Source organism: Urocitellus parryii, chromosome 16 (assembly GCF_045843805.1).
Source record: "Urocitellus parryii isolate mUroPar1 chromosome 16, mUroPar1.hap1, whole genome shotgun sequence".
NCBI classification, from domain to species: domain Eukaryota; kingdom Metazoa; phylum Chordata; class Mammalia; order Rodentia; family Sciuridae; genus Urocitellus; species Urocitellus parryii.
The window spans coordinates 19,640,122-19,662,658 of record NC_135546.1 but is presented as its reverse complement, the minus strand read 5'-3'; the positions used below and the strand labels follow the sequence as shown (position 1 = coordinate 19,662,658).

The following is a 22,537-nucleotide window of genomic DNA, read 5'->3' as shown; positions in this document are numbered from 1 at the left end:
TGATGTCCCCCTTGACTCAAGCCACCAGGAATGGAGCCGGCCTCTATGGACTGAGTCCTCTGAAACCTTGAGCCCCAAACTAACTTTTCCTCCTCTAAAATTGATCAAATCAGATCTTTTAGTCACACCATGAAAGGGAGGGTTGAGGCCCCAGGAGACCACCCTGGAGCTGGTCACCTGCTGTCACTCACTTGGCAAACCTTACTGCTGCTCCCCAGGCCTGGTGCTCGGGCAGCGTGAGTAGGAGATGATACAACATCAAAGGGGCAAGGGGGGACACAGTCCTCCACCAGGGAGGCGTCCCCAGGGGAAGTGGAGGCCGGGGCAGGAGTCTGCAGAAGTAGTAGTCGTTCAATAAATACATGCTGATTTATTATAGTACTAAGGTCGTTTCTTGGGGGATAAATTGAGGTGTAAACATTTTCTTTTACCCAACTGTGACGCCCCTCCCCTCTCAGGCAGCACTGCAAGACCTAGGCCAAGCTAAAATAATCCTCTATTAAAGACCAAAAAAAGTTACTCCCTAGGAATTCTGGGATAGGGGGTGGAATTTTTAAAAATCCACACGATGGTTCCTGATTGGTTTTGGATACAAAGGCTTGGGAAGGGTCTCCACCTGTTTGTTGGGGAAGCAGGATTTTTCGAGTAGTGTTAGGGGAAAGGACTGAATGGGCTCTGGCAGACTGGTCCCTTAGCCCACAGAAGCCAAGATGACGTCTACTGGCAGCTCCTCTGTACTTCTGGCTGTCACCTGCATTGTCACTGTGTCCAAAAGCAGCAGTCGGGAGCGAACGAGGATGTCGTGACCACCACGGAACACGCCTGGAGGAGAAGGGGGGAGAGGGAGGTGAGGGAGGGGACGGGCAGAGGGTGGCCCTGGCAGAGGCTGGTCAAGGGGGCTCTGCAGGAGAGCTGGGCTGAGATCCCTGAGGGGAGGCCTGACCACTCTGAGCTCCCCAACTCAGAACCTCAAAGCACAGGGAATGATACCAACCGCATTTCCAGATTTCTCCAAGCCCCGATGGATGAATCCTGGACATGGGACATTTGTACCTCATGTCACAGAGGCTACATCTGACAGCACAGATGGAGGGGACAGCCCCAGCCAGAGAAAACCGCAGAGCAGGTGTCTACAAGACCCAGGGGACTGAGCTACTTCAGGGTGGCCACAAATGATGGGTTTGGGGGCTGTCAGCTGTGCGCAGGCAGCGAAGCAAAGCGTCCTCCTTCCGCTGTTTATAAACACTCAGCTAAAAAAAAAATCCCATTTCCTTTCCTTTTTAAAAAAAAAAAAATTTTTTTTTTTTGGTACCAGGGATTGAACTCAGGGGCACTTGGCCACTGAGCCCCATCCCTAGCCCTATTTTGTATTTTATTCAGAAACAGGGTCCACACTGAGTAGCGCCTCGCCCTTGTGGAGGCTGGGTTTAAAGTCGTGATCCTCCTGCCTCAGCCTCTCAAGCCACTGGGGTTACAGGTGTGTGCCACCGTGCCCGGCCTCCATCTCCTTTTCTTAATTGTTTTAGGTGTGATAACTGCATTGGCCTTTTGGCATTGGACACAGGATCCTACCAGGTGCAGGTGGTGCATATCCGTCATCCCAGCCTCTACCTTGTGATCCTCCTGCCTCAGCCTCCCGAGCTGCTGGGATGACAGGCGTGCACCATCGTGCCTGGCAGCCCAGGGTCGGGGTACCCCACCAAGACACAGCTCACCTGCCAGGAGCAGCGCGTGGGTATTCTTGTTCTCCGGGACCCTGTCAGACCTCTCGCAGGGATGCATCCCTAAGAACTTCACGATGTTGCCCACAGCCTCTGGAGGAGAGACCAGGGCATAAAGTCAGGTATCTTTTGTGTGGTTTTGTATGTGTGAGGTTCTGGGGGTCAAATCCAGGGCCTTGCACATGCTAAGGACGCCTTCTAGTGGGCCACGTCCCCAGTCCCAAGTCATGTATCTTGTGTGTCTCTCTTTTTTGGATTCCAGGGATTAAACTAAAGGCGCTTCACCCCTGAGCCCCGTCCCCAGCCCTTTTTTAGATTTTATTGAGAGACAGGGTCTCGCTGAGTTGCTTAGGGCCTTGCTAAGTGGCTGAGGCTGGCCTCTAACTTGCGATCCTCCTGCCTCAGCCTCCCGAGTCGTTGGGATTATAGGTGTGCTTTTCTTTTGGGCACTGACACCCTGCTGAGTGGCTTTTAGTGAAGTGGCGTTAAAGGTATGAGCTCTAGACATGGTCCTGGATCTTTGGAAGCAAAAGGAATGAACTCTGAAATAACACCCGAGGGTCCTGGAGGGCAGGTACGTCAGGGACAGCATCCTCAGAATTTTACCTTCCAGAGTCTTGATGGTGGACAAGGTGAACGTCTCTTCCTTCTCAAACTCATCCCCTACCTCATCCCAGGCGGCTTCGAAGTTTACTTTCATGACCTTCTGGATGTGATCGGCTACGGTGACCTCCAGGTCTTCCAGCTGCAGAGGTGCAGGTAGAAGTGAGTCGCCCATCCCCGTGGGACCCGCCCTGTGTCTGTCAGGGCTGATGCTCTGAACCCTCTCCCAGGTCCCCTGCACCCTGCTCGGCAGGTGCGCCCACGAGGCACAGAGCACCTACTGGGTGCCCACAGGAACCAGCCCACGACACGGGACTCATCCTAGACTTCTCTCTGTGGGACACGATCTTCGTGGGCCTGCCTGCAGCCAGAGCCTGGGGACCGGGTGTCCAGGGACTACGGGAGGAGCTGAGGCCGACTCCCTTGCCAGTCACTCACAGGGGTGAGGTCCAAGGGAAGCCACCATTTCTTTTTCTCCTCTTTTTATTTATCTATTTTTTACGGGAAGCCCCGCCCTATTCTGTATTTTATTTAGAGACAGGGTCTCACTGAGTTGCTCACTAAGTGGCTGAGGCTGGCCTCCACCTTGCGATCCTCCTGCCTCAGCCTCCTCAGCTGCTGGGATGACAGGCGTGGGCCACTGCGCCTGGCCAGACCATTCTTTTAATCTACCGAAGCTCAGTGGCAGCACACTTGCCCGTAGGTGCGAGGCACTGGGTTCAAGTCCCAGCACCACAATAAAAAAAAAAACACAAAATAAGCAAAATAAAGGTATTGGGACCATCTCCAACTAAAACATAAAAGAAAAAGAAAAATAGAAAAATCCATAAAGCCAAATCCGCAGGGAGAAGATGGGTTGGACGGTGGCCTCCTGCTTACCACGTACTCATCCTCGTAGCCTTCTTCGTCCGTCTCCCCGGTGGTGGGGTCGCAGTCCTTGACAGTGAACTTCATCATGCAGCTGAACGTGCAGGCCACTGTGGGGAAGCAAGGCAAAGACTCTGGCTATGTCCCCGTCACCACCACCACAAATGACCAACACAAACATGTGACACACACATTATATAGACATATTGACATAAATATAAATAATAATCCAAATAATAACATTTAGAACACATCAACTGGGCCGGGCACAGAGGCGCACTCCTGTTAGTCACCCCAGTGCCTTGGGAGGCTGAGGCAGGAGGATCGCAAGGTGGAGGCCAGCCTCAGCCACTTAGTGAGGCCAAAAGCACTAAGTATATCATAAGCGTAAATATAAATTTATATAAATAATGTTTATATCATGTAAATATGTTCGCCCATTCAAGTTATCATCATTTATATTATGTCATATGATGTATTTCTTGTAGATACGATTAAAATACTATAAATACAACGTAATATTCACACATAACATAAACATGGACTATATAATGTAAATATGTAAATAATGATTTTTACATAATATAAATGTGTATATTTATGTCAATATAAATCATAACCATCAAAGTGACAGTACAGACACATTCACATCCTGTTTGTGTGACTACAACCTGTGACATGAATAGCAGTGACAGTGGGAATCTCACAATGGCTACTATGTGACGCCCTCCCCCCAGCCCCAGGCCGGCCACCATGGGGGACTCACCGGCCGTGGGCTCGTCCCTGGGCAGGGCCACCAGTGTGTAGCAGGTGCCGGGCTGGTTGTAGGGCAGGCTGCGGGCGGGCACGCAGCACAGCACCTCGTAGGCCTCTGTGGGCTCCATCTGCACGGTGACGTTCTCCAGGGTCTGGTCATTCAGCGTGTTGGTGCAGTCAAACTGGACAGGGGACAGGGGACAGGGGTCCAGGCCAGGCTGCGGGGAGGCCCGCGGTCCCTACCCCCACGGGGTCAGGTGGCCCCCCATCCTCGCCCCGGCCCCGATCCCTGTCTCTGGCGACCTCAGGAGCTAGAGGGGCCCTGCCACCCAACTGGGGTCCCCAGCAGCTCCAGGGTGGCAGTGCCAGGCCACTCCAGGACCTGGGACCGTCCTGCTCACCTGGAACACCATGTGCTGGGTGAAGGTGTGCTTGGTGCAGCGGACGACGTACTCCGTCTCCGACTCGGTGAGGGCCACGGGCTCGGGCGACGACTTGAAGAGGGGCCCCAGGCCCTGGAACTCGGGCACCGCAGCCAACTGCTCTAAAAGCACAGCCACACCCCCTCAGCCTCGGTGGCCCACACCAGCGTGGGGCAGTTTCTAGTGAATTCTAGCTGATTCTTGGGGACACGCGTGTGGATACTCGATTGGCTCCTGGCACCACCTCCTAGGAACAGTCCCCTCCCCTGTCCTACAAAAGACCTGACGAGAAACAGAACAACTGGGCTGGGCACGGAGGTGCCCTCCTGTCAGTCACCCCAATGGCTCGGGAGGCTGAGGCAGGAGGATCGCAAGGTGGAGGCCAGCCACTTAGTGAGGCCAAAAGCAACTCAGTGAGACCCTGTCTCTACATAAATATTAAAAGTGCTGGGGATGTGGCTCAGTGGTTAAGCACCCCTGGGTTCCATCCCTGGTACCAAAAATAAATTAATTAATTAAAAAGGCAAGGCTGGGGCTGGGGATGTGGCTCAAGTGGTAGCGCACTCGCCCGGCATGTGTGGGGCACTGGGTTCGATTCTCAGCTCCACATAAAAATAAAGAAAGAAAGAAAGAAAGAAAGAAAGATATTGTGTCCACCTAAAAAAAAAACCTAAAAAATAAATATTAAAAAAAAAAAAGAGATGCAAGACTGGAGGAATAGATGGACGATTAAATAAAACTTGCAGACAATGTGAACGGAGGGCGGGGGCTGGGGCTCAGTGGTAGAGTGCTCACCTAGAACGTGCGAGGCCCTGGGTTCGATCCTCAGCACCGCATAACAGTAAATAAATAAATAAATAAACAGATCTCAGCCAGGTGGATCCGGATCTTAATTTCAGTGCTTCTATTTTTCCAGCTGTGCTAGCTACACTGGGCCAATGACTTTGTCTCTCTGCATTTCTAGATCCTCAAAAGGGGAGGCTGAGGCAGGAGGATCCCAAGGCGGAGGCCAGCCTCAGCCAAACCGAGGCCCTGAGCCACTCAGGGAGACCCTGTCTCTAAATAAAATACAAAATAGGGCTGGGGACGGGGCTCAGGGGTGGAGGGCCCCTGGGTTCAGTCCCTGGTCTCACCCCTCCCAAAAAAGAAGAGTAGGACAAACAAGTCTCCAAGTCCAGCACTCAGGAGAGACCCAGCGAGGTTTCTACTTCTGTTCAGTTCTTAATCCCCCTCAGGAGACTGACCAGGTCCCACGTGATCCACATGGTCAGGCCTTGGAAGGCGCGTGGGCCCACGCTGACCCCTGTCATGGATTTCCTTGGTAGCTCTGCCACTCACCCTGGAAGATCTCCTGCCTGGTGGCGGCCACCTTCTCGGGTTGTTTGACGGCTGCGATGGGGGTGGTCTCTGTAGGCACAAATATACAGGTTAACCAACAGCTCTGGCCACTAGGAGGGGACAGGCCGCAGGGTGCTGACTGCCGTGCTGTCCCTGAGCCATAAAGCCCAACACTCCTGAAAATGTCCAGAGCATGTGAGAAAAAGAGCAAGCATCATTTGACAGGGTGCTATGTATGGTGCATGTCTGTCCTCCCAGCAGCTCAGGAGGCTGAGGCAGGAGGATCGCAAGATAGAGGCCAGCCTCAGCCAAAGCAAGGTCCTAAGCAACTCAGGGAGGCCCTGTCTCTCAATAAAACACAAAATAGGGCTGGGGGTAGCGCTCGGTGGTCAAATGCTCTGAGTTCAATCCCGGTACCCCCAAAAAGCGCAGATCTCACCTGTTCTCTGCTCAGCCGTGGGCGTGGTGGCCAGGGGCACAGACTTGAGGTCGAAAGGTTTTTCTGAAGGTTCCAGAGTGTACTGCTGCAGAGCCCTCTCCAGACCAGGGATGGACACCGTCAGACCTAGAGGCCAGTGGGAGAGAGGTCACTCGTCCTTACAACGCAAGAGAAGGTCACCAGGAATCCCCCAAATTACAAACCCTAGGGGGGTCTGGCTCTGGGAAAATCACTTCATTTGTTTACTTTTTGGTACCAGAGATGGAACCCAGGGTTGCTTCTCCCCTGAGCTCCAGCCCCATCACTTTTCATTTTTACTTTGAGACAGGGTCTCGCTGAGTTGCTCAGGACCTCACTAATTTGTCGAGGCTGGCCTCCAACTTGCGATCCTCCTGCCTTGGACTCCGGAGCGACTGGGATGATACCACTGTGCCCAGCAGAAGTTATTTTTGTTCATGATGAGTATTTTCAATTGACCAGGCTGTTTCCACCCACATGGCGTGGCCTGAATGTTCCTGGGCCTTCTGAGGTCCCAGCAACGCCGCCCTGAGGTTGCCAGGAAGGTCCAAAGAGACTCTAGCCTGGGCCTCCCTCGCCTCATTAAAGTAGCTGTTCTGGGAGGAGCTGTGCAGAGGGCCAGGGAGGACTCACCATTCAGGATGTAGCCTGCATTGAGGGCCTTCTGCTTCTGCTCCAGGACATTCAGATAGAAGGTGGCTCGGTCCCTTACTTCATTGTCGTCGTCCATGACACACCTGCAGCCGGGAAACGGGGAGCTGCTGACTGGGGATCCGCAGCGCTGGCAGGAAGCACGCTGCAGAGTTCCATCAAGGGGTGGCAGGAGCAGGCGGGTCTCTTAAAGCTCAGACAGCTCCGTCGCCAGAGGTGGTGTCCTGGCAATTCTTGTATAAAGCCATCGAAACGCACAGAGGGGGCCCAGGACAGAGCTCAAGAGTATTAGGCTGGGCACAGCGGCTCATGCCTCTCATCCCAGTGGCTCAGGAGGCTGAGGCAGGAGGATCACAAGTTGGAGGCCAGCCTCTTCAACTTAGCAAGACCCTAAGCAACTCAGGGAGACCCTGTCTCTAAATAAAACATAAAAAGGGCTGGGGACGGGGCTCAGGGGTTAAGTGCCCCTGGATTCAATCCCTGGTACCAGAAAAAAAGAAGTAGATTTGTGGTTGTTTGGATCTGGAAACGCTCAATGAATGAGATGTAGCTATAAGTGGATATAGGTTTTTTGGAAGACGCGATAATTTCTTTCTTTTTTTTTTTTTTGGCGGTACTGGGAATTGAATCCAGAGACACTTTACCGCTCAGCTACAGTCCTTTTTATTTTTTATTTTGACAGGGTCTCACTAAAGTTGCCAAAGCTAGGGCTGGGGATGTGGCTCAAGGGGTAGTGCGCTCGCCTGGCATGCGTGCGGCCCGGGTTGGATCCTCAGCACCACATACAAAGAAAGATGTTGTGTCTGCCAAAAACTAAATAAATAAACATTTAAAAGAAAAAAAAATAAAAAAAAAATAATAAAGTTGCCAAAGCTGGCCTCAAACTTGCAATCCTCCTACCTCAGCCTGCAGAGTAGCTGGAAATAATACAGGTATGCCCCATCGCACCCAGCTAAAAAATATTTTAAATTTAGATGGTGGTTTTAGTTCCACCACTCTGTGAATACGTTAAAAACCATGGACTGACTGATCCATTCATTCATTCACAGATTGGGGATGGACCCAAGATCTTATTTTTGGGGGGAGGTGGATATTGGGGATTGAATTCAGGGGCCCTTGACCACTGAGCCCCATCCACAACCCTACTTTGCATTTTATTTAGAGACAGGGTCTTGCTGAGTTGCTTAGGGCCTCGCTTTGGCTGAGGCTGGCTTTGAACTCTCGATCCTCCTGCCTCAGCCTCCAGAGCCACTGGGATGACAGATGCGCCCCACTGTGCCTGGCTTGAATCCAGCGTGTTCCACAGGCTAGGCAAGTGCTCCATCTCCTCCTTTTTTATTACATAAAGACTAGGGGAAGCCGCGTGGGGCGAAGACAACATGTCACCCAACAGGGTCCCTGGGCCTAGGCTTACCTCTTCAGCAACACCAGGATACTGGGCAACATCTCTTCGTTCTGGGCTCCAAATTTGGCCAGAGCGCTCACAGCACCTGTTGGCACACCCCAAATCACTGCCAATGCTCCCTGGTGAGTCGCCACACGGGCACTCCTGGTGCTCAGAGGGTCTGCACACAGCAGAGCTCCAGAGGGCCCCAAGGGCCACCAACATGATACACGACTCAGGTGGGTCCTGCACCCCTGGGGCCTCAGTGGCCCCCAATGCCTACCTACTCAAATGGGGTGACTGGCGTCCAGTGCAGGTTTCCTGAGCTACCATTTATTTTTTCTCCTTGGGGACGCTAGGACTGACCCAGAGGCGCTCCAGCACTGAGCCCAGCACCAAGAACTCTTCCCAAGTGAACGACGGCACCATCCCAAGAGCTGCCTACAAGTCCGGATTCTCAGATCCCAAATGACCTCCACTTCCTGTTGAGCCTCAGATGACTGCACATGTGAGGGTGGACTTAGGGACATCGTGGCGGAGACAAGAAAGCCTGCCCATGGTGGGCTCAAAAAGAATAGAAATCAGGGCTGGGGCTGGGGCTGAGCGGTGGAGCGCCTGCCTGGCATGGGTGAGGCCCTGGGGTGGATTCTCAGCACCATATAAAAATAAATAAAGTCCACTGACAACTAAAAAAATCATTAGAAAAGAAAAGAAGTTAAAAAAAAACAAAACAGGAGGGTTGAGGCTGGGGGTGTGGCTTCCTGGCTGGGGGCGTGGCTTCATGTTGGGGCGTGGCTTCTTGGTTGGCCTGTGGCTTAGTGGTTGGGGTGTGGCTTAGTGGTTGGGGGTGTGGCTTCAAGATTAGGGCGTGGCTTAGTGGTTGGGGCATGTCTTAGTGATTAGAGGCGTGTCTTAGTGATTGGGGTGTGGCTTCATGGTTGGGTGTGGCTTAGTGCTTGGGGCGTGGCTTGGTGCTTGGTAGTTGGGGTGTGGCTTGGTAGTTGGGGTGTGGCTTAGTGGTTGGGGTGTGTCTTAGTGATTAGGGGTGCCTTAGTGGTTGCGGGGTGTCTTAGTGATTAGGGGTGCCTTAGTGGTTGCGGGGTGTCTTAGTGGCTGGGGTGTGGCTTAGTGGTTGGGGGTGTGGCTTCATGGTTGGGGCGTCGTTTAGGGGTTGGGGTATGACTTAGTGGCTGGGGCGTGGCTTACTGATTAGGGGTGTGGCTTGGTGGTTGGGGGTGTGGCTTAGTGATTGGGGCGTGGTTTAGTGGTTGGCCCTGTGGCTTCATGGTTAGGTGTGGCTTAGTGCTTGGGGCGTGCCTTGGTGCTTGGTAGTTGGGGTGTGTCTTAGTGGTTGGGGTGTGTCTTAGTGGCTGGGGGTGTGGCTTCATGGTTGGGTGTGGCTTAGTGCTTGGGGCGTGCCTTGGTGCTTGGTAGTGGGGGTGTGGCTTAGTGATTAGGGGTGTGTCTTAGTGGCTGGGGTGTGGCTCAGTGATTAGGGACCTAGCTTAGTGTTGGGGTGTCTTAGTCTTAGAGTGTCTTAGGGGCGTGTCTTGCTGGTTGGGGCGTGGCCTAGAGTGCCTGCAGGGTGGGCCTGGGCTCCATCCCCAACACTGCCCAAACCAAGACAAGACAAAACGGAAAAACAGATGGTCAGGGCTGGGGATGTGGCTCAAGCAGTAGCGCGCTCGCCTGGCATGCGTGCAGCCCGGGTTCGATCCTCAGCACCACATACCAACAAAGATGTTGTGTCTGCGGAGAACTAAAAAATAAATATTAAAAAATTATCTTCTCTTTAAAAAAAAAAAACAAAAAACAGATGGTCCCTTGTTGAACTGTCCACTTATGTGAAGGGACAAAACTTATGGTATATGAATTTATCTCAATTATTATTAGAACAATTACAATACCCTAAAGACCTGCATATTTTGAAACTTGAGATTGAAGTATCACTCACCTTAGATGATAGCTAAGATCTTTCTTAAAAGAGCACTTGGCCTGTGTCCCCACCGGGGTTCAGGTCCCGGGTCACCACCCCACACACGCTGAGGGCCCAGCTCAGCCCTGGCCCTGACCTACCTGCTCGGACCTCCTCGTGCTCCAGGACCACCCGGTTGTAGATGAAGCGGATGTACTTGGAGGGGTTGTTGGTCTTGGGCCCCTCCTGGCCCAGCAGGTGCAGGATTCGGGTGGCCAGCACGGTGAACTCGCAGTCCTCAATGAACTCGCACAGGTGTGACAGCCCAGTCTCCTTGCTCTCAGCGTTCTCCTCGATGATGCTGATGATGCAGTCCACGATGGCGCGCTTGTACTCGAAGCCACCCTGGTGGGGACAGTCAGCTGAGCCAGGGGCCCTGGTGCCTCCCCAGGACCAAGGACAAGTGACACTGGTGCAAATCGAACTTGGAGGCAGGGCACCTGGCTCTCTGGGGCTGCATCTCATTTTTAGGTAAAACAAAAGGTTTGGCTCACTGAGGCCTTCTCCTGGTTTCTATTAGAAGAACTGTCTTCTGACACCTCAATGAAAACTTTTCTTTTTTTGAGTGTGCGTGGTCCTGGGGACTGAACCAGGGGTGCTCACCCCCTGAGCCCCGTCCCCAGCCCTTTTTACATTTTATTTAGAGACAGGGTCTCGCTGAGTTGCTGAGGCTGGCCTCTAACTTGGGATCCTCCTGCCTCAGCCTCCTGAGCCACTGGGATGACAGACATGCACCACTTTGTGTGCTTGGCTTATACTCCCCATTCTCATTCATTTATTCATTCACTTAATTATTAGTTGTAGTTGGACCCAATATCTTTATTTTATCTATTTTTTTTTTAATGTGGTGCTGACGTTCGAACCCAGTGCCTCACACATGCTAGGTGTGCGCTCTGCCTATGAGCCACAGTCCCAGATTTCCAAATCTTAAAGGGAAAAATCAGGCTTACGGTCAAGGCCCATCAGGAGGACCACAAGTGGGGGTTTATCCTGTCTCTGAGGGGCCAGGGCCACTAGCTGAGGTCATTACCACGTTTCTCTAACATTCTTGGGAAACCTCAAGGCACCCAAGGCAGTGGGTGCGGTATTGCTTGGCCCTTGATCCCCTGGGGCTGGGTGAAGGCCACTGGTATCTAGAGAGCAGGTCCACTCCATGAGTATTTGTTCTTGCTCCTGTGAAACTCACTGGTTTTGCTGAGACATCAGTGAAATCACTAATTCACAACAGGAACCAAAACAGACCCGATAGCACATAATTAATATCCAATTCTACAAGAAATCACCTGTAGATATACACCCAAAGGACTTAAATCAGCTCACTGCAGTGACATGGTCATATCAACGTTTATAACAGCTCGATTCACAATAGCTAAGCTATGGCGCCAACCTACGTGTCCTCCAACAGATGGATGGGTAAAGAAAATATGGTATACACAATGGAATATTACGAAGCCTTGAAGAAGGATGAAATGATGGCATTTGCTGGTCAATGGATGGAGCTGGAGACGATCGTGCTGAGTGAAATAAGCCAGCCTCCAAAACCAAAGGCTGAGTGTCCTCTCTGATATGGGGACACTGACCCACAATAAGGGGGGAGGACAGAAGTTCACTGGATGAGACGCAGGGGAGTGGAGGGAAGGGAGGGGAGGGACTGGGAGAGACAGGGCAATGGATGGACGTCCCTTTCCCATGTTCACAGAGGAACCCACGACCAGGGACACCCCACAGCAGGTCCAGCCACAGGAGTGGGACGTCATGCCCCGTGTAGGTGTGACATGGCAGGATGCTCGCTGCTGTCACGGGGAGCTAAGGAGAATAAAAAAATCTAAAAAAAAAAAGAGACCACCATAGAACTCTGGAACAGCTGGAATATTCCTGCCTCGTCTTCGCCCTTAGAGAAGTAACGTTCTCCCTCCTCTGCACAAACGTCACCCTGGGGCGTCTCATGCACCGTCAGTGCCAGGCTGGTGAGTCACTACTCAATCCTGTCACCACCAGCTATGGTGCACGGTGTCATCCACCGGGTGTCAACAGGAGCTTAAAGGGCCGCAGGCAGCAGGTGGCTCTGAGCACCCAGGAGGACCAGGGCCCCACCCTTACCTCCTCCCGCAGCATGGTGAACAGGAAGTTCATGAGCACAGCATGCTTGCGAGGATACTTCTGACACAGAGCACTGATGGCCTGGACTACCACCACCTGGGACAGACAGACAGATGGACGGACAGACGTGAGCAGCAGCCCCTACCCCAGCAACTCAGCTGGCCAAGTGCCAACCGTATTTTTTTTTTTGGTACCAGGGACTGAACCCAGGGGCGTTTACCCCCTGAGCCCCGTCCCCAGCCCTTTTTATATTTTATTTAGAGACTAAATAAAAGGTCGCTCTAAGTTAGCAAGTGGCTGAGGCTGGCCTCCAACTTGCGATCCTCCTGCCTCAGCCTCCAGAGCTGCTTATGATCCCAGCTAAGCTAGGAACCGGACCTCTGGAGTGGGCACTGCCAGGCTCCCAAGCCAGGGTTCTCGAGACTCAAAGAAACCAGGGCAGAAAGGCCCAGAGGTAGGACGTGCGTGTCCCCCAGGGCAAGGCTCCCAAAGGGTGAGGTGTCCACTATCACTGAGCCTCGAGGCTGACTAGCCATTCAGGGCCCTCGTGGCTGGAGGCCTGTGGACACAGCGAGCGCATGGCGCCTGTCCTCTGAGGCCCCAGGGCGTCCAGAGGCTGGGCTACCTTGAACTCGTCCGAGATCTCCGACATGAAGGACGAGATCTGCTTCATGAGGCGGTCGATGCTGCTCTCGCTGCCCGTCTTGAGGAGGGTGGTGATGGCCAGGGTCGCGATGCTCCGGTTCGAGTCCGTGACCAGGTTCTCCAGGTCCAGGTTGCAGGCTGTCACGGCTGATGGGTGCTTCATGGCCACCTGTTGGGGGGCGCAGAGAGACAGAGATTCCATTACCTCATTTAAACAGTTTGGCCCAGTCAGAGATTCTGCGGATGAGCTCACCATCTAGAGAAAGGAACTGTGACCCCAGAATCTCACACCCCAGAAAAGGTAACGAGGACCAGGTCTATGCCTTTCCCAAAACACCACCAGTTGGCCAGGCGCTGTGGCCCACGCCTGTCATCCCAGCGGCTTGGGAGGCTGAGGCAGGAGGATCGCAAGGTGGAGGCCAGCCTCCGCAACTTAGCAACTCAGTGAGACCTTGCGTCTCATTAAAATCTAAAAAGGGCTGGGGACGGGGTTCAGGGGTTCAGCACCCCTGGGTTCCATCCTTGGGATCCAAAATAACAAAACAGCCAGGATCCCACCCTCCTGCATGGGGATTCTTACCTTATTGAGGGTGCGGACAGCGGCGTAGCGCAGCGCGGCTTTGGGGGAGCTGCAGAAGAGCTGGAGCACTGTGGGGGGACACGGGGTGCAGCCAGGCCGCCCTCAGTGCTGGGAAGACCAGGGCAGGGCCTCTCTGGAGGAGGGGACAAGCCCACTTGGGCCCCGGCCCTGGGTGGCTGGGCTGTGAGCAGCCTCCTTGCCCATCAAGAGACAGCCCAGTGGTGCTCTTCACTTATTGAGCACCTGCTGTGTGCAGGCACCAGAGTCGCCCGCTGAGGGTCTTAGTCACTGACTCCTCACAACACCAGGGAACAGCTCCTGAGAGGGGTTCCACACATCCTGAGCTCCTCCAATAGGCCTTCTCCATACCAAGGCCACCTGCTTGGCTTCAGAAAAGACCCGACCCTCATCTTGGCCTCTTTAGGGGAAAGACAGAATCAAAAATAGCCCTCCCAGCCAGGCCTGGTGGCCCACGCCTGCCATCCCAGCCACTCAGGAGGCTGAGGCAGGAGGATCGCAAGGTGGAGGCCAGCCTCAACAACTTGGCAAGCTCCTAAGCAACTCAGGGAGAGACCCTGTCTCTAAATAAAAATAAAAATAAAAAGGGTTGGGGACGGCGCTGAGTGGCTAAGCACCTTTGGGATCAATCCCCAGCCCCAAAAAACCCAGATGGGACCCCAACCCCAGAGCGCGGCCGATCTCGGGGTGCCCCTGGCTCCCGCAGGCAGACGTGGGCGGGGGTGGGGGCCCACCTGACACGGCGGGGGCCAGCTCCTTGGCACTGCAGCCTGGCAGGTTGACAATGGCCGAGGCGGCTTCGTACACCACCATCTCGTGCTTGTTGCGAAGACAGCTCTCGATGAAGTCAAACAGCGGGCTGTCCCGGCTGCGGGTGACAAGGGACGAGAGACAGTTGGGGACGCTGTGGGGGGTGACGAGGGGCACCCCCAGCGGGGAGCAGGGCGGACCTGCCGTCTTCCTCCTCCAGCTGCTTGCCGGCCACGCGGATCATCATGCAGTAGGCGAAGGGCGACTTGAGGCCGTGTCGCGTGAACTTGCTGATCATCTTGCTGACCGCCAGGCGGTCATTCTTGCGCACGTGGTACAGCAGCCCCAGCGCGTGGTACTGAGGACAGAGAGGGAGAGGGGAGGCTGTGACACGGGAAGGAAGCGGCGGAGTCACTGTGGGAAAACGGACAGAGCCCGAAAGCGTCATGTTAAGTGAAATGAGCCCAACTCAGCAGGTCAAGGGTCCTGAGTGTCACCTCATATGTAGAAGCCAGAGAGGAAAAGACAAAAAAAAAAAAAAAAGAAGAAAAAGTTGGTGGTAGACAGCCCGGCGCGTGGCGCACAACTGGAATCTCAGAGGTTTGGGAGGCTGAGGCAGGAGGATTGCAAGTTGGAGGCCAGCCTCAGCAACTTAGTGAGACCCTGTCTCAAATTTTAAGAATAAAAAAGACGGGACAGAGCTGTGTGGTAAGCACCCCGGGGCTCAATGCCCAGCCAAAAAACTAAAACAGAATACAATTGGCGGAGCTAGACTCAATGGTGCGAGCCTGGAGGCTGAGGCAAGAGGATCAGAAGTTGGAGGCCAGCAAGACGCTGTCTCAAAATGAAAATAAATAAAAAGGGCTTGGGGTGCAGTTCAGTGGTAGAGCACCCCGGAGTTCAGTCCCCAGTAGGGAATGAATAAGTTGTTTAGGGCCTCGCTAAGTTGCTGAGGCTGGCCTCCAACTTGTGATCCTCCTGCCTCGGCCTCCCCGGCCACTGGGATGACAGGTGGGCACCACCGTGCCCAGGTGGTCAGCAGCCTTTAACCCCAGTCCCCGAGTGGAGCCCTGGATTCTTTCCCAGAGTCCCCCACAAATTTCCCCACCAGGATGATGTGACAAACAAGAGTCTGACACTGGGGGCCACCAGGTCAGCCATGGTAAGCATGAGCTCTGGTTGGTAGGGGCTGGGCCACCACCCGAGGACTTTCAGGACCCTCCCTGGCCCGACTCACCTGGACCATGATGTTGTCGCTGGACGCCGCCTCCTGGGCCTCGTTCACCCAGCGCTTGACCACGTCGAAGCTGCACTTGAGCAGGTGCTGTGGGCGCAGGGGCAGGTCAAGGGGCAGGCACACAGGTGGCCTCCCGGGGTCCTGAACCCGCCTGCTGCCTGCCCTCCCTCCTCTGCCCCCCACGAGTCCCTTCCCCTCAATCCGAAGCCCCAGGCTGGCTTCCCTGATGGGATGGGGTTCTGAGGCCCCCCTGCTTCTCCCGGGGAAGGGCGCCCTCTGTGGCCCCCCACCCCCCCACAGGGTCCCAGCGCAGCCACACACCAGGGAGGACACCAGGGCAGAGCTGGAGACGCTGGGCACCTTGTCCACGATGGCCTGCTTCATGTAGCGCTCGATGGCTTGCAGCATGGTGCTCTGCGGGCAGGGGACGAGGGAGGGGGACCCTCAGGCAGTGGGCGCAGGGTGGGGGGGAGGAGTGGGGGCACAGGGGAGGGGCCTAAGGTACAGGGGAGGGGCCTAAAGTACAGGGAGGGGCCTAAGGTGCAGGGGTGGGGCCTAGGTGTGGGGGAGGGGCCTAAGGTGCAGAGGAGGGGCCTAAGGTATAGGGAAGGTGCAGGGGAGGGGCCCAAGATGCAGGGGAGGGACCTAAGATGCAGGGGAGGGGCCTAAGGTGTGGGGGAGGGGCCCAAGATGCAGGGGAGGGGCCTAAGGCGCGAGGGAGGGACCTAAGGCGCAGGGGAGGAGCCTAAGATGAAGGGGAGGGGCCTAAGGTGTGGGGGAGGGGCCCAAGATGCAGGGGAGGGGCCTAAGGAGCAGGGAAGGTGTAGGGGAGGGGCCTAAGGAGCAGGGAAGGTGTAGGGGAGGGGCCTAAGGTGCAGGGAAGGTGTGGGGGAGGGGCCTAAGATGCAGGGGAGGGGCCTAAGGTGCAGGGGAGGGGCTAAGTGGGGGGAGGGGCATGGGGTACACGGGAGGAGTGGAGGGTTTGGGGGAGGATTGTGGGGTGCAGAGGAAGATTGTGGGGTGCAGAGAAGAGCATCCCCAGGTTCTCCTGCCCCCAGCCCTGGCTCATGGGCCTGGGGGCGGCCTGGGAGGTGGCCCAGGCGGAGGAGGGACTCACATCCGTGATCTGGCAGAGGGCGCGCACGGCCGGGCCGCGGTAGTTGTCCTCCTTCCCGGTCATGTCTTTGGTGAGGCTGCAGGAAAAGAGGGCACTGCTGAGACGCGGGGAGCCCGGCCTGTCCCTCCCTTGGAGTTACCCTGTCACCGTGCTCGCTTGCATGACAAGAGTCCCAGGCTTAGCGCCACTCTCTGTTCCTTTCTGGCTTTGGTCCCAGGGATGGAACCCAGAGGCGCTAACCACTGGGCCACACCCCAGGCCTTTTTCTATTTTCTTTAGAGCCAGGGTCTCGCTGAGCTGCTTAAGGTTTCACTAAGTTGCCAAGGCTGGCCTCCACCTTGCCATCCTCCTGCCTCAGCCTCCCGAGGTCTGGGATGACAGATGTGGGCCACTGCACTGACATCACCAAGACATTTCTGTGGCTTCCTAGTTAACAGATCGGAGCTGCCCAAAGACCGGGCCCCTTTGGTTCTGTTTTTGCTTTTGAGATGGGGGTCTTGCTAAACTGCCCAAGTTGACCTTGAACCTGTGACTCTCTGACCTCAGCCTCCTGAGGAACTGGGATAATGGGTCCCTAGGCCTTTGCATGTGTTGCTCTCTCAGCCTGGACCGGACTCCCTCTGCACTCCGCCTCTGGTCTTTTCCCCAACGGTTCTGCGGTAGAACCCAGGGCCTGCACACGCTGGGCAAGTGCTCTCCACTGAGCTATGTCCCCAGCCTCTGTCCTGCTCCTTCTTTCTCATCCTTTAAGACTCCACTCGGGGTAATCCCACAGATGCTGGAGGCTGCGGCAGGAGGACTGCAAGTTTGAGGCCAGCCTCTGCAATTGAGCAAGACCCTGTCTCAAAATAATAATAAAGGAAAAAAAAAACCTCACTTACATGGCTCTAAATGATTTTTCTGGTCCAAAATCAAGCTGGTGCCCTCCTGATCTGCCCCCGCAGTCCAGCATACTCCCCAGAACAACCCTTTCTACACCTTACCTTAATGGCCTGACTGCCTGGTGTCACCCTGTCGATTCCAAGGCTACAAGAGGCCCGAGGTGTCCTTTTTGGATACTAGGCACTGAACCCAGGGATGCTCCACCCACCAATGAAGGACATTCCGTGTCCTTTTTTCAATTATGAGACAAGTTCCCGCTAACTTGCTTATGGCTTCTCTAAGTGGCTGAGGCTGGCCTCCACCTTGCGATCCTCCTGCCTCAGCCTCCCGAGCCTCTCTTCCTCCATGATGTCCTGCCTCCCCTCGGCCCAGGAGTGGAGCCACCATGTGTGGATTGGGACCTCGGACACCCTGAGCCCCAAGTCCACTTGTCCTCCCCCGACTGCCCCGAGACCTGCCTGCTGGTGACGATGATGACGTCCTCGGCGATGCAGGACATCTCCTTGATGGTCAGGTAGCACATCCGACGCAGCGTGGGCTGGAAAAGAGGGGGGAAAAGCCCATCGGACACCATGACAGTCCACCCGTCCCAGCGGCCACCAGGAAAGTGGGGGTAGGGGTGGGGTGGGGGGGGGTGACACACGACAGGGACGCGACACTCACGTCGTTGGACTGAAAGAGTTTGGTCATGGCGAAGAAGGCCTCTGTGGCCTCGGTGGTCCCCAGGTGCTCCCCCTGTGGTCACCAAGAGAGCAGCCTCAGCTGGGGACAGAGGGCTCTTCCGGGCACCAGCTGCCCCCCGCTCCAGACCTCAGTCCCCAGCCCTGCACCCTCAGCGACTCTGTGGCAGACAGACTTCACAATCGGGGACTGGGGGACCCGAGCTGGGTCGCTGGCTCACGCCACGGAGACCGTCAGAGGCCCAGGGCGCCCGCTGACCTGCGCCCAGGGTCCCCCACGAGCCCGGCCCTTACCTGGTTGATGAGGTAGAGGATCTTGGTGAGGATGTGGGCACATTTCCGAGGGTTGATGGGGGTTTCGTTAAAGACCCGGGCCTAGGAAGAAGCCACCAAGGACATGACCTTCTGGCCCAGGTCACGTCCCTTCTGCTGGCCACTCTCAAGGGCATTTGTGGTTTGAGAAGTCACGGGATAAACGCCCGAGTCAACGTGAAGAAAAAAAGTTCTGTTTCTTTTTCTTTTTTTTCGGGGACCAGGGACTGAACCCAGGGGTGCTCAACCCACTGAGCCCCGTCCCCAGCCCCTTTTTCTATTTTATTTAGAGACAGGGTCTCGCTGAGTGGCTTAGGGGCTAAGTGGCTGAGGCTGGCCTCTACCTTGGGATCCTCCTGCCTCAGCCTCCCGAGCCATGGTGATTTTACAAAGGCATGAACCACCATGCCCTGCCCCCACGGCTCCTTAAACCAGGACTTGGGTCTGTGTTCTGAGTGCGTCAATGACATTCACAGAGGTCCCAATGACACTTGCCTCCTGGAGTACTGCGCTCTTCTCGAGGTGCTGGAAAGGGTTGGAGCCTCCACCTAGAGTCAAGGAGGACAGAGAATCACTTCCAGGTTATGAACCCTGATTTCAGATCAATCCAGACAGCGAGGCTCAGGGGTGTCCGCCTGGAACCCCGGCCACTCAGGCAGAGTTTTAAGGTCACCTGGGCACCTGAGCCGAGTGCCATCTCAAGACACAATAATAACCATAACAAGGGCTGAGGCCAGGCCCAGTGGCACCCTCCTGGGATCCCAGTGGCTGGGGAGGCTGAGGCAGGAGGATCTCGAGTACAGAGACAGCCTCAGCAACATCATGAGGCCTCAGCAACTCAGGGAGACCCAGGCACTAAAAAAAACTGTAGCGAGGGCTGGGGACAGGGCTCAGTGGTAAGGCACCCACCCCTGGGTTCAATCCCTGGTACCAAAAAAAGGTGGGGGGCCTGGGGATGTCACTCAGAAGGAGAGCACTTGCCTGGCACGTGCAAAGCCCTGGGCTCAATTCCTGGTGCCAAAGCCACAGCAAAATCCCTCCCGATACAGGGAAGGGACAGCTGTCCTTGTCATCTACAAAGCAAAGCCACAGGGCCCCCAACCTGTCCCCAGGTCCCATCACTGTCCTGTGAGGGGCTCCACTCTGCCCAAACCACTCGCCCAAGTCGCCCAGGGCAGAGAGGAGATTCCTCAGAAAACTGGGAATGGAGCCACCATGGGACCCAGCTGTCCCACTCCGAGGCTTATACCCAAAGGACTTCAAATCAGCACAGGACAGGGACACAGCCACATCAGTGTTTATAGCAGCTCAATTCACAATAGCTCAACGGTGGAGCCAACCTAGGTGCCCTTCAACAGGGGATGGACAAAGATAGCATGGTCCATACACACAGTGGAATATTACTCAGCCATAAAAAATGAAATAATGGCATTTGCCTATAAATGAAAGGATCATGCTACGTGGACTAAGCCAGACTCCAAGAGCCAAAGGTGGAATGTTCTCTCTGATGTGCAGATGCTCAAGTTCATCAGATCAGACAAAGGGAAGGTAGAAGGGATGTGAATAGGAAAGACAACAGAATGAACTGGACATGATCTTTCTTTTGAGGGGGACCAGGGATTGAACTCAGGAAGGCCCTCCACCCCTGAGCCCCGTCCCCAGCCCCTATTTTGCATTTTATTGAGAGACGGGGTCTCCCTGAGTTGCTGAGCACCTCGCTTTGGCTGAGGCTGGCCTCCAATTTGCGATCCTCCGGCCTCAGCCTCCGGAGAGCTACTGAGATGGGCAGAATAAAGAAAAGTCCGCGGACTGGCCCGGTGGATGGCGCAGGCCTGTCATCCCGGCCGTACAGGAGGCTGAGGCAGGAGGATCGCAAGGTGGAGGCCGGCCTCTGCCACTCGGCGAGACCCTGTCTCTAAATAATAAATACAAAGGGCTGGGGACGGGGCTGGGGGTGAGCGCCCCTGGGTTCCCTCCCTGACCCCGAAAAAAAAAAATATGTAAAGAGCAAATTGGAAAAATGACAAAAAAGGGTCCCGGAGCGCGCGACGGGCCGGCGCCCTGAGCCTCGGGACGCGGACCGGCCGCAGCGGGGGCAGCGGGGCCCGGGCGCCCCGCAGTGTCCCGAGGACGGGGGACGCTGCGCAGGGCCCGGCCTCCCTCACCCGACTCCTCGTCCTTCTTGTCGAATTTCTTCAACATGGTCGCGGCCGGCGCGGGCGCCACGCAGCAGCGGGACGGGGACCGGGCGGGGACCGAGCGGCTCCGAGCAGCGGTCCGGCGGCCGTTCCACAGGCCACTTCCGGGCTGCGCTCGGCCACGTCGCCCGGCGCTCTGCGCAGGCGCATCGCGCAGGCGCAGGCGCACCGCGCACTCCGCGCCTGCGCACAATCGCGCCGCCGCCGCCGCCGCCGCCGCCGCGGCCTGCGTTAACCCCATCGGCGCCGCAGCTTGGCGGGTGGAGGAGCCGCGGAGGGAAGCGGGACCGGAAGGGCCGGAGAACGTGGGCCCAGGCTGAGCGGCACTGCCTCCCTGCGCCTCGATCCCCGCTGAAGTGCACCGCGGGATTTTCTTTGTGACCTTGAATTGCCATCAAACACTCTGTTTTTGCTTTAATATTATTTAAAGTTTAATATATTAATATATTTAAAATTATTATTATTATTATTAGGCACTAGGGATTGAACCCAGGGTGCTTAATCCCTGAGCCCCCTCCCCAGCCCCTTTTTATATCTTATTTAGAGACAGGGTCTCCCTGAGTGGCTCAGGGCCTCACTAAGTGGCTGAGGCTGGCCTCCAACTTGCGATCCTCCTGCCTCAGCCTCCCAAGGCACCGGGATTGCAGGCGCGCTCCCAAGCGTGTCTGCTTTTATTGTCTTTTATGCACGGCCAAGGATTACAGTAGACTGTAGTAGTTGCTCAGTAAGTCCTTGTTGAACGAACGAATGCGTGGGATTGCTCTTATCTGCATCTGGTGCAAATTGTTTTATACTTTTTTTGGGGGGGGCCACTGGGTATTGAACCCAGGAGCGCTTAACCCCTGAGCCCCACCCCCAGCCCCCCTGATTTTGTATTTTATTTAGAGACAGGGTCTCACTGAGTTGCTTAGGGACTCTCTTTTGCTGAGGCTGGCTTTGAAGTTGAGATCCTCCTGCCTCAGCCACCAGAGCTGCTGGGATTGCAGGTGTGTGCCCTCTATTGAAATTATATAACATAGAATCATAGAATTCTATTATAGTTATGGTAATTAGCACTCTATTGCTATTCTATTAGACTAGAATTGAATTATTTATTGCTATTTTATTTTTCTAATAGTCAACATAATTTTGTTATGGTAAATGGTAGGAACTGGAGACTCTCATGCTAAGTGAAATAAGCCAGACTCAGAAAGCCAAAGGTGGACTGTTCTCTCTGATATGCGGATGCTGATTCGCCACAAGAGGGAGGGAATAAGAGAAGTTCATTCGGTTATTATTATTATTCTCATAGTTTGCATCATTTTGTTATAATAGTTACAATTGCATTCGTTCATGTTATAAATTCTAGATGATGATTTCCAACCTATTTTTTGGTGCATCTGTGTGAATGGCACTGAAGTATTTGCAGAATTGAAAACTTGGGACTGGAGGGCTGAAGTTTTGGGGGCCCCCTCTAGTGGGAAAGATCAGCCTTGAACTTGATTTTGCTCTTTGCTTTGGGTGTCTACCCGGCGCCGTCCTCTGGCGCCCCCCAGCGGCCGGGGTGAGAAGTGACGGGAAGGAGAAAAATGACACGTTGCTAGGAGTGGATGGATCTTCCTGGGGACAAAAGAAAGGTCCTGCCTGCCATCAAGCCAGTTGCATTGGAGATGGCAGAGCCGGGGCAGGATGGGCAGGCGCTGCAATGCGCAGAACTAGCTTTTCTGGGGAGCAGGGGACCCCAGCACTTGAGTTGAGGACCAGGAGTCCCGGTGAGCTCAGTGGGAAGGGGACAGGCAGGGGCTGGGACAGAGGATCGCGGGTGGGAAAGGTGGGGCAGGAGGTGGAGTGACCGAGGAGGGACC

The 22,537-nt window shown here is 55.0% G+C and overlaps 1 protein-coding gene across 1 annotated transcript; it reads right to left on the bottom strand.

Annotated features, from left to right (window-relative positions):
• Positions 1-355: 355 nt before the first annotated feature.
• On the bottom strand, positions 356-20,820 carry Copg1 (coat protein complex I subunit gamma 1). Its single transcript, XM_077793464.1, has 24 exons — positions 20,661-20,820; positions 18,991-19,043; positions 18,478-18,558; positions 18,167-18,238; positions 17,962-18,041; positions 16,622-16,697; positions 15,826-15,918; positions 15,505-15,591; positions 14,468-14,625; positions 14,252-14,385; positions 13,500-13,567; positions 12,900-13,088; positions 12,275-12,370; positions 10,276-10,519; positions 8,230-8,305; positions 6,798-6,901; positions 6,147-6,272; positions 5,708-5,776; positions 4,349-4,491; positions 3,958-4,129; positions 3,204-3,301; positions 2,328-2,466; positions 1,716-1,814; positions 356-822 (listed from the first exon to the last, which is right to left on the bottom strand). The coding sequence occupies exons 1-24, from the start codon at positions 20,695-20,697 to the stop codon at positions 692-694; spliced, it is 2,625 nt and encodes an 874-aa protein (XP_077649590.1). The 5' UTR covers positions 20,698-20,820; the 3' UTR covers positions 356-691.
• Positions 20,821-22,537: the final 1,717 nt, after the last annotated feature.

What these genes read in the sequence shown, in the direction of transcription:
- Copg1 (XM_077793464.1), bottom strand. Translation starts at nt 20,697, where the DNA reads ATGTTGAAGAAATTCGACAAGAAGGACGAGGAGTCGG. An exon ending in CTGCCCTGGTGTCCTCCCTG is followed by an intron (nt 15,592 to 15,825) that starts GTGTGTGGCTGC and finishes CTGCGCCCACAG; the next exon opens with CACCTGCTCAAGTGCAGCTT. An exon ending in CCCAGCACATGGTGTTCCAG is followed by an intron (nt 4,130 to 4,348) that starts GTGAGCAGGACG and finishes TCCCCTGTCCAG; the next exon opens with TTTGACTGCACCAACACGCT.